Source organism: Euphorbia lathyris, chromosome 2, assembly GCF_963576675.1.
Source record: "Euphorbia lathyris chromosome 2, ddEupLath1.1, whole genome shotgun sequence".
NCBI lineage: Eukaryota > Viridiplantae > Streptophyta > Magnoliopsida > Malpighiales > Euphorbiaceae > Euphorbia > Euphorbia lathyris.
The window spans coordinates 51,976,614-51,986,203 of record NC_088911.1 but is presented as its reverse complement, the minus strand read 5'-3'; the positions used below and the strand labels follow the sequence as shown (position 1 = coordinate 51,986,203).

The 9,590-nt window shown below is 34.1% G+C and overlaps 1 protein-coding gene across 1 annotated transcript; it reads right to left on the bottom strand.

The window, feature by feature from the left end:
- Positions 1-578: 578 nt before the first annotated feature.
- On the bottom strand, positions 579-5,632 carry LOC136220468 (uncharacterized). The gene is made up of 12 exons (XM_066008281.1): positions 5,548-5,632; positions 5,214-5,276; positions 4,856-5,032; positions 4,225-4,356; positions 3,604-3,743; positions 3,233-3,319; positions 2,881-3,006; positions 2,043-2,195; positions 1,776-1,877; positions 1,338-1,508; positions 1,168-1,247; positions 579-875 (listed from the first exon to the last, which is right to left on the bottom strand). The coding sequence occupies exons 1-12, from the start codon at positions 5,561-5,563 to the stop codon at positions 836-838; spliced, it is 1,287 nt and encodes a 428-aa protein (XP_065864353.1). The 5' UTR covers positions 5,564-5,632; the 3' UTR covers positions 579-835.
- Between the last annotated feature and the right edge of the window lie 3,958 nt (positions 5,633-9,590).

Genomic DNA, 9,590 nt, shown 5'->3' with positions numbered 1-9,590 from the left:
TTAAAAGCTCGCGAACAGGCTCAAGTATTTTTAATTACTATATATATTTCATTATATATATATATATATATATATATTATATTTTATTGGTTATTAGTTTTCATCACAATTTACAACTCAAAAAGATTTAACCCATAAAAAAAATGACAAGAAAAAGTTTAGACATTCGACTCTTTAGCTAGACAATTAGGTTTTGATAAGGAACCAAAAATCCATTACCAACCTTAACATATATTTCATTGTTTGAAATTTTTCTCCGAGTTAGTGTTTTCAGACCACAAGTATCATTAGTATTCTAGAATCTCGACAATAACATTATTATTTTTCTTTATAAATATTTTAAACTGATACGAAGTATGTTATAAGGTTTTTTTTATTCTATGCATGTATGATGAATTTGGTTAAAGCTCGTTAGAAGCCGGATAAAAGCTCGGCTCGGTCGCTCGTCAAAGCTCGGTTCGAGATGGCTCGACTCGAGATATTAACGAGTCAATACCGAGCCTACCTAGGGTTCGGCTCAGCTTGGCTCGTTTACACCCCTAAGTGAGACCCAAACAACAGCAAACACCCTCTAAACAACTTTGCCAAATTGCATTGCTAACCAATTAGGTGCAAACTATCCAACACAAACTTTAAACCTCGTCTATTTGTAACAAAACAGATGCAAATATCCAAAGCTAACAAAAGCTATTTACAGCATATAGGCATTATGCAGACATTTCCACTTCAAGCACAAGCTCAACAAGCAGTTATATCTTCCGGTAAAGACAGTTTTCCACAAAAGTATGTTGTTATCCAAGCAAGCCACAGATTCAAAGTACTTGCAAGACTCATGTCAGTCATGTCCCCGTTCGCTCAGTCTTAACAACGCTTCACTACAGATTACAATTCAAATTGGAAAACAGAAGATTAGTTCACAAAGTCAATCATAATTATAATAATCTTATTACACACTAATTAATTTGCTAAATTCTTTTGCATCATAAAGTTGTATATACAACATACAAGGAATATTTAATGTTGTATGATAGCCAAAAATCCTACTAAGCTTACCTACTTATGCAGTAAAACATAAAATGAATAGAGCTAAAACAATCAAATTACTTGCAAGAAGGAATAATATGCTCCCAAAATAAAATACTAAACAAACGCAATACTAAGCATTACCAGTAAGCAGCATGAAGTTCCTTGTTCTGAGGATCCAACTTTAAACCAGCCATAAATGATGCTGCAGCCTTGTCAAAATGCTGAAATGAAATATTTAAGATTATTAATGACAATAGGATATTATATTTCATACAAGATTTCAGATATCACAACTCTCAGTGGCAACATACGTTCAGTAAACTCCATGCTACACCTTCCCTGTAATGTGCTTTTGGCCAATCAGGCCGAAGAGAGACACAATCCTGAGCACAACCCAAAGCCTTATCTCCATCGTCCAAGCGAGCCCAACAAAAGCTTATATTTGAGAAGATGGTTGCATCAGAACGTTTTATTAAGTAGCACTGCAAATTATATCAAAAAAGCAAACGATCTGGTCCATAAAACAAAAAAAAAAAATGAAAAGAATATGCATAAAGTCAAAAAGTAAAACCTAGCCAGAGAAGCACATACAGTGATTAATTCATCAACAAAGTCATGCTTAACGTAATGGCAATAGACATGCAAAGTACAATTATGATCGACTAACCAAACATAGTGATGATGAGCCCTGCCCCCACAAACAAAAACGCTCTTCTGAATAAGCTACAAAAATAAACATAGCACGTTACCTCAGTATACCAGTATATTGCGTTAGTATATTCCTTTCTCTTAACTTCATCTTCTCCCTTTGATTTCAACTGTAGGAATAGCTCATTGCTATTGTTAACCCACTGTAGAATATACAGGTTTATTAAAGCATGAAATAAAAAGAACATTCTTGAAAAAACAAAATGCAGTAATTTACAACAAAAAAAGAAAAAAAAAACTACCTAAACAAATAACATGATAATTGTCAACTATAGATTATCACAAATTGCAATTAACATAGTGTTCACCTGTTTCAGGGCTTCTCCAGAAAGAAGATAACTCATTATTCCATCATAACTCCAGTTGGAAATTGATGTAAAATGAGTGGTAACTGGCAAAAGAATCAAACCAACCTCATGCTGGCCTTTTAGTGTAGCCAGTTCAACTGGTGTTAAACCATACTGTAAAGATTAACCACATGTTAAGCTTGAGGAAATAATAATTTTTTTGAAGAGGCTGACTATTGAACCCATGACCTTCGCCACCACCTCCATTTAGGGGAGATGTACCAATTGAGCTATACCTAATTGGTAGCTTGAAAAAAAAAAATACGGCAACGTTCATTTTTTTCATAATATAAAAGAGGTTCAGTTTCATCACCATTTTGAACTTAAACTTGGCATGTAACTCTACCACTATTAACCAAGAATGGTTAACAAACATTACTAATCTAAAGTATTATTAAACAAAGGCAGTGATGACTTGCAGTTGAAACTGAATATGAAGTTCTAGTCTGCTGTCATCTTTGCCACGGTGAATAGTGAATTTGGTTTTTCAATGCTCATCATTTTATAGTAATTCTATTATAAGAAATAAAGGTGTATAAATGACATCTTGTTAGTGGCTTAGTGCTAGGGTCCAACGGACCTAGATCACACTATAGAATTTTCCATGTATTCTAAGCTACACCCATACGGACCAAAATACTTTTCTTGTATGCAATGTTGCTCATTATCATTCTCTTTGAACACATTTGAGGGGAACAAACTCAAAATTTCATGCCAAGTCAAATAGCCTTGAGACCGCTGTTTAGAAAAAATTACAAGTGCTAGTAAATTTGTATAATGCAAGTCAAAGAGCTCTCACACGATTAACAGCATTTGGATTTGCATTCGCATTCAACAAGCATTTTATAATTTCTGAATCTCCTTCAGACACTGCAACATGTAAAGGTGTCATCCCGCCAGATACCATGTTTGGATCAGCACCAGCCTTAAAATTTGAGACAATATCAAGTCGACATCAAAATATCATTGATAGAAATCATAAAACACGTCCAAATTAACAAAAATATTTGAGCACTGAAAGACATGATGCACTTGTTATCCACTTCAAATGTCTTTCTACCAACTATACCCAAAGCAATCATAAATATAATAGTGATAATGAGCTATGAAAGAGAAAATCCACATATATTTAAAGGAAGAAAATATCTAACCTGGAGCAGCAACTTTACACACTCAGAAGAACCGGATGAAATAGATTCTATCAGAGGAGAATGTACCCGAAGGTGAAGCATGTTCGGCTTCAAAAAGAAAAGCAATATAAGCAGGCTAAAGAATATATAACAATTTCAAGAACAATATAAAGAATATATGTTAGAACTAGGGATAAAAAAGTAATGTAAAACACCAATTTATAAGCTAAAAAAACTTTTGGAGAAGAGAAATATCTGAAGCAAGATTGTGCAATATATACCATAACAAAAACAGGAAATGTAAAATTGATATGCATCCGATTTTTATATTCATTATAAATAGATTATTTCCAGCATAAAAACTGATAAAAAAAAAGACTACTCTTACTTACATTAGCATTGTTGTCCAGCAATACTTTCATAGCCTTTTTATTACCAAAAGATGCTGCCCAAACCAATGGTGTACTAGAATCAGATTTTGCATTAACTTCTGCACCTTTAGAAATCAACAGGATTAAGAGTTTCTTATATCCTGCAATAATTAAGCACCAAAATGTGCTTAGTAAATGTAGTTGCCTACCATCTCAATGTATGTGAATCAAGATCATTGAATGAAGTGCCGCACAGGGGATAATCAAGTGGTAGAACAAAAGTATGATACTCACTCGTATTTATTGAAACATATTCATTAACAAAGTTGCTTTTTCTTAATTAGCAATAAAGATGTGGAACGTATATCTGTTTTACATAATGATTACATCAAAACTAATCACTCTTTCATCACTCGTATCCAACATTAAATAAGTCAGAATATATGCATTGTTATTTCCACTTATAGTTTCGTTTTATAATCACATTGGATATTACATCCAGCTATATAATTACCATTTGAGCTGAATTTTGTCCTCCGGAATCCTTAAATACAGAATATGATATAATTGGTCAACTCTCCATTTGTGCAGGCAGTAAAAAGAAGGTTGACTATAAAATCTAATAGCGTAACTAATATAGACCTTTCATTACAGCATAATGTAGAGGAGTATCGCCCACATCGGTTGCAACATTTGGATTTGCACCCTTTTCAAGTAAATAAACAGCAGTGGTGTAGTGACCTGCCATAATTGCTTGATGCAAAGGAGTTTCACCTATATAGAAACATTGCTAAAAGTGGTCAACTGAAATTTCCTAATCAATATATAAGTAACACATCATTTAGTTTTTGAACGCAGTTAGCTCTATTCAAGGACATATTACACCAAATTCAACATTCAAGTTGCAACAAAAGTTCAAAAGAACCGAAAGATTCGTTAACCTATATCACTGAATTCACTTATTCAATAAAAAATAAATCGAATAGAAAAAACACACACCAAGGTTAATAACATCATAAAATAAAAGTAATTAATGCATAAATCGCTATAACCGTACTATCAAAGGCTCAATTAGTTTCATCAATCATCAAAAAACCCATAATAAAACAAATTAAGTTCATCAATAGACAGAGGTGAGGAAGTTCTTTCGCATCTTCTAGTTGAAATCGAACGAAAAAATGGCGGCAAATCTAAACCATAATAATCAAAATTAAAGTGAAAGGCGCGAGAAATACGGATAAAAAAAGAAGTTATTGAAGAGCACGTTGTATACCTACTGTTCCATCTCTCAAATTGATAAGATCGACCTCTACTTCCTCAAGAAGATATCTGCAGATATGAGTGTTTCCACGGATTGCAGCATGATGAAAAGCAGTACGACCATTTTTATCCTTAATGCTCTCCAGCATTTTCCGTAAACAGTCTCCCATGTTAAGTTCATTCGCCAACCCTGCTTCAACCATTTAATTGGTCCATAGATTAACAACTAGCGCACAAATACATAAACGATCAACTTAAAAAAAATATTGACTACCGTATTTCTTTTTCTTGAAGGAAAACAAAATCAACATCCAAATTCCAATAACAATTGAGATAGAGGAAATATTAAAGAGAAAATGCTCGAAACTCACTCTTAAAACAATAGAGCTGTCCATAAAAAGCCGCCTCAAGTAGTGGAGAGGTTTCACCATTACCTGCATATAGCCAATGAGAAAAGAAAAAACAAAAGAAATATGTATATATAAGAAGAAATTTTCTAAAGAACTACTAAAATAAGCACAGCAAGAAAGAAACAAATAATGCTGAATTTCTCTTTTTTTTTTTAAAGCGCTAAATTTTTCATTTTAATTTCCTATAACTGTGTCAGAAAAACTAAGAAAACATGGAAGAATTTAAACATTCCTTCGCCTCTTTTCCTTCAATAATGTGTTTGCTATAGACAAAATAGAGGAGGTCAGAAAGGACCTGAGGAGTCTGCCATTAGAGAAGAAAATAAGAAGCTTGGGAGTTTGATGAAGACTGTGTTGGATGGTGTTTGGAGGAGGGTTAACGAAGGCTAAAGTTTTTTTTTTTTTTTTTTTGAATAGCAGGCTAAAGTTAATATAGGTAAATGAGGAAAAGTTTCGTATTTAATGAGACACGGATAAAGCTAAATGTTGAAATAAGATAAGAATTAGATCGTTGACAATTATTCTTCCTTATTTGTTTCGTTGGATGAATATACGGGTAAAATAATATATTTTACTATATTATTTTTGTTTAAATTATATAATATTGATTTAAATAATAAGATTAATTTTTCGTAAAAAAAAGGAAGTTAATATGGATAAAGCTAAATGTTGAAATAAGATAAGAATTAGACCGTTGACCGTTATTCTTTCTTATTTGTTTCGTTAGATGAATGTACGGGTAAAATAATATATTTTACTATATCATTTTTGTTTAAATTATATAATATTGATTTAAATAATAAGATTAACTTTTCGTAAAAAATGAAGTTAATATGGATAAAGCTAAATGTTGAAATAAGATAAGAATTAGACCGTTGGCAATTATTCTTCTTTATTTGTTTCGTTGGATGAATGTACGGGTAAAATAGTATATTTTACTATATCATTTTTGTTTAAATTATATAATATTTATTTAAATAATAAGATTAACTTTTCATAAAAAATCTAAATGAGCGAATGTTAAATATTCAATAAGGATATGGATAAAGCTAAATGTTGGGACAAAATAAGAATAGGACAATTGACAATTATTATTATGTAATTGTTTTGTTGGATAACATAATATACTTTACTATATTATTCATACTTAAATTATATAATATTGATTTAAAATGTAGATCTTATACCACTCCAATTAGGTATAAGATTTGAGGGACATGACTCTTATCTCTCCTTTATCTCCGTACCATTTTTCTAAAACAAACGCGATAAATGAATTTTAGATTTTTCTATCTTTATCCCACCTCATTTATCCTCATAACAAACACTTTGAGAGTAATAGAATATAAAATATGTGGAACTAAATTTGTCTATACTATTGGAGTGTTTCACGTCTTCTCTGATGAGATGCCCTAACCCTAATTAACGTTTAGCTTCACTGTTGTCGCACCAACTTAATTTTTCCAATTATTTCCACACACTCATTATTCGTTTCTCCGCTACAACATCACAAGTTTGAAACTGTGCGTTATTGATGGGAAGCAGTAGGAATATTACAGATGCTTGTTCAAGGCTCAGAATAGAGGATAAGTGCGAGGTTGGTTTGGTTCTAGGGGACGAACTCTTATTACCGGTCGATTCCATACAACATTTTTTCGTTATTGGCTAGTTCCTATCAGCCTGAGCTATCCATTTTGATTTAATGCAAACAATGTCAGTGTCCGTTTAGTGCTCGATGAAGAGAGTTACAGTTACAGAATTAGATGTAGAAGGTCGGTATATGTTTCAGTTCTATCATGAACTAGAAATGGCTAGAGTCTTGAATGATGGTCTGTGGACGTTTAACCAAAATGTGTTGTTGGTTATGCAGTTGGGCATTTCGGAGCAGGTTTAGTAGGTGGAATTGTGTAATTTGATTATTTGGGTACATGCTTACAACCTGCATATTGATTTCCAGACAGAAGTAACGTGTAAGGCGTTAAGTAATGATTTGGGGAAGTTCATGGAAACGGATAAAAAAAATTATTAGGCTGAGGCGAAGTTACTTGCGCATCAAGGCGACCATCAACACTCGCAAGGGCCTTAAGTTAGGTCATCTTAAAAAAAATTGACTACCATATTTCTTTTTCTTGAAGGAAACAAAATCAACATCCAAATTCCAATAGCAATTGAGATGGAGGTAATATTAAAAAGAAAATATTGTGGTGAAGCTCTTAGCCTAGTGGTTGAGAGCTTACCTATGCCTTGGGAGGTCATGGGTTCGAATCACATTTGGGTCTGGTGGAGATTTTTCTTTCTTCTTAAAACAGTAGAGGTGTCCAAAAAAAGCTGCCTTAAGTAGCCGAGAGGTTTCACCGTTAACTACATGTACACACATCAGTGAGGCTATAGAGAGTGAGTTCCTTACTTTTTATTCTAAGGGAGTAATGGGTTTATTCTACTTACCAAACAATACATCATAATTTAATTAAACATGTTTGATTAAGTAAAGCAAAATTAACCACTCCTTCACAATTCACCATCTTCTCTGATTCTTCTCGCGTCTCTCTATCTCTCTCGCTCCTTCACTGAAACTCAAACTCCGGTCAGAAATCGGTTCTCTCTCGGTCTTCTCCAAGGTCTCTATCTCTCTCCTTCAGTGAGCTCCAAAGCCAGTTCTCTCTTTTCGGTGAGTTTCCTTCCAAAATCTATGTTATCTAGTTTGAAGCAATAGTGTTAAAATTCTTCTTATTTGTACAACAATAGTGAAATCGACCTAATTTATTTTAGGAATAACGAAATTATCAATAAGGCAGTATTTGAATAAAAGTCATTAATATAATTTCATAATTCCTAAAAAAATTAGGTCGATTTCACTATTGCTGTAAAAATAGGAAGAATTTTAACACTATTACTGCAAAACTAGATAACGGAGATTTTGGAAGGAAACTCACTGAAAAGAGAGAACTGATTTCGGACCTCACTGAAGGAGAGAGATAGAGACTTGGGAGAAGATAGAGAGAGAACCGATTTCTGGCCGGAGTTCGGGTTTCAGTGAAGGAGAGAGAGAGAGAGAGAGAGAGAGAGAGAGAGAGACGCGAGAAGAATCGGAGAAGACGGTGAATTGTGAGCAGTGTTGTAAAAGTCGTTAGGCGCTAGTCGGGCGGACAATGTTGGTCCCTTATAACGTGACAAGTTAGTTCCAAGGGGGGGGATATGAACTATTTAAAAATTTGTCCGTTGAGGCTGACTTCTTTTCTTATGAAAAGATTTACACAGCGTCACTAAGTAGATTCAAGACACAAGCTCAGTCAACTTGTGACTAAGTCTGCTTCTTTACTTGAGTTAGGAAATAGCACTTAGAGTCTATTCCTGAACTCGGCTTCTTAGTAACCTTAACTCAGCGTGAGTTCTTTACTTAGTCAGTTTAATAGCAAGCAATATAAATTAAAGGAGTTTAAGGGTTAGAAAGATATTACTCAGCAGACTTATCCTGGTTCGGCCTCTCCGCCTACGTCCAGTCCCCGAAACTCGTTCCGAGCTTTTTGAATTCTCTACTGAGCTCTTTAAAGGTAGAGCACGAAACCTTTTACAGATAGAAGCTGAGTATAACAAGAGTACCTTCCTCTATACCTCTACTCACTCCTATATCTATGCTGAGTACTATAACCGAGTACTCAGCCTCTCTTTTCTATTCTTCTAGAAATGATAAAGTGTTTGTCCTAAACAACGATTGCTAAGACACTTTAGATGATTGAAAATCACTCTAGACTTTTACACAAAGATTAAGAATTGGTGTAAAGTATTTGCTTTGTTTTTCTCACAGAAACTTCAAGTATGAATTTGGTCAGCATTTCGACTAATTAAAGATCCGCATCGATTGAAGCAAATGGATGGCCTTTATATAGTGACACTTGAGGCACTTGGTCATTTCGAATTTCGAAATAACCGTTGGAGGGAAACGGCTTCCTGTCGTTATCACTCTAGGCGTGCTCAGCGTCGTTGGCCAATAGGATTCACGCATCTTCTGTCTTCATCAGTCCATGGCAGAATGTTTCGACATTTAAGGAAAAGTCCACGAGACAGCTTCCTACGCCTTCTGAACTTTTCCCAAAGTAGAAATACTTTGTCTAGAAGTTGAACATTGTCTGCCGTTGTCCAGACTGCATTGTCGTCCAACTCAGCAGCTTCCACTTGAAGCTTTTGCTACGAAGGCTTCTCGATCCTTCTTCTGCTGAGTCGTCGTTTTTCTTGATACGGCTTCGTTTTGAACTCTTGGGCCGAATGGTCTTGATGTGTTGATTTGGGCTTGACTTCCACTTTAAGGGCCTTTGGGCTTTTTAATCTTAATGTCTTGTA

Bases quoted from the DNA above. Each gene is read 5' to 3' on its own strand.
- LOC136220468 (XM_066008281.1), bottom strand. The intron at 4,357-4,855 runs GTATACAACGTG...GTTTCTATATAG, and splicing joins TTTGAGAGATGGAACAGTAG to GTGAAACTCCTTTGCATCAA. The intron at 3,744-4,224 runs GTCTATATTAGT...TAATTATTGCAG, and splicing joins ACATTATGCTGTAATGAAAG to GATATAAGAAACTCTTAATC.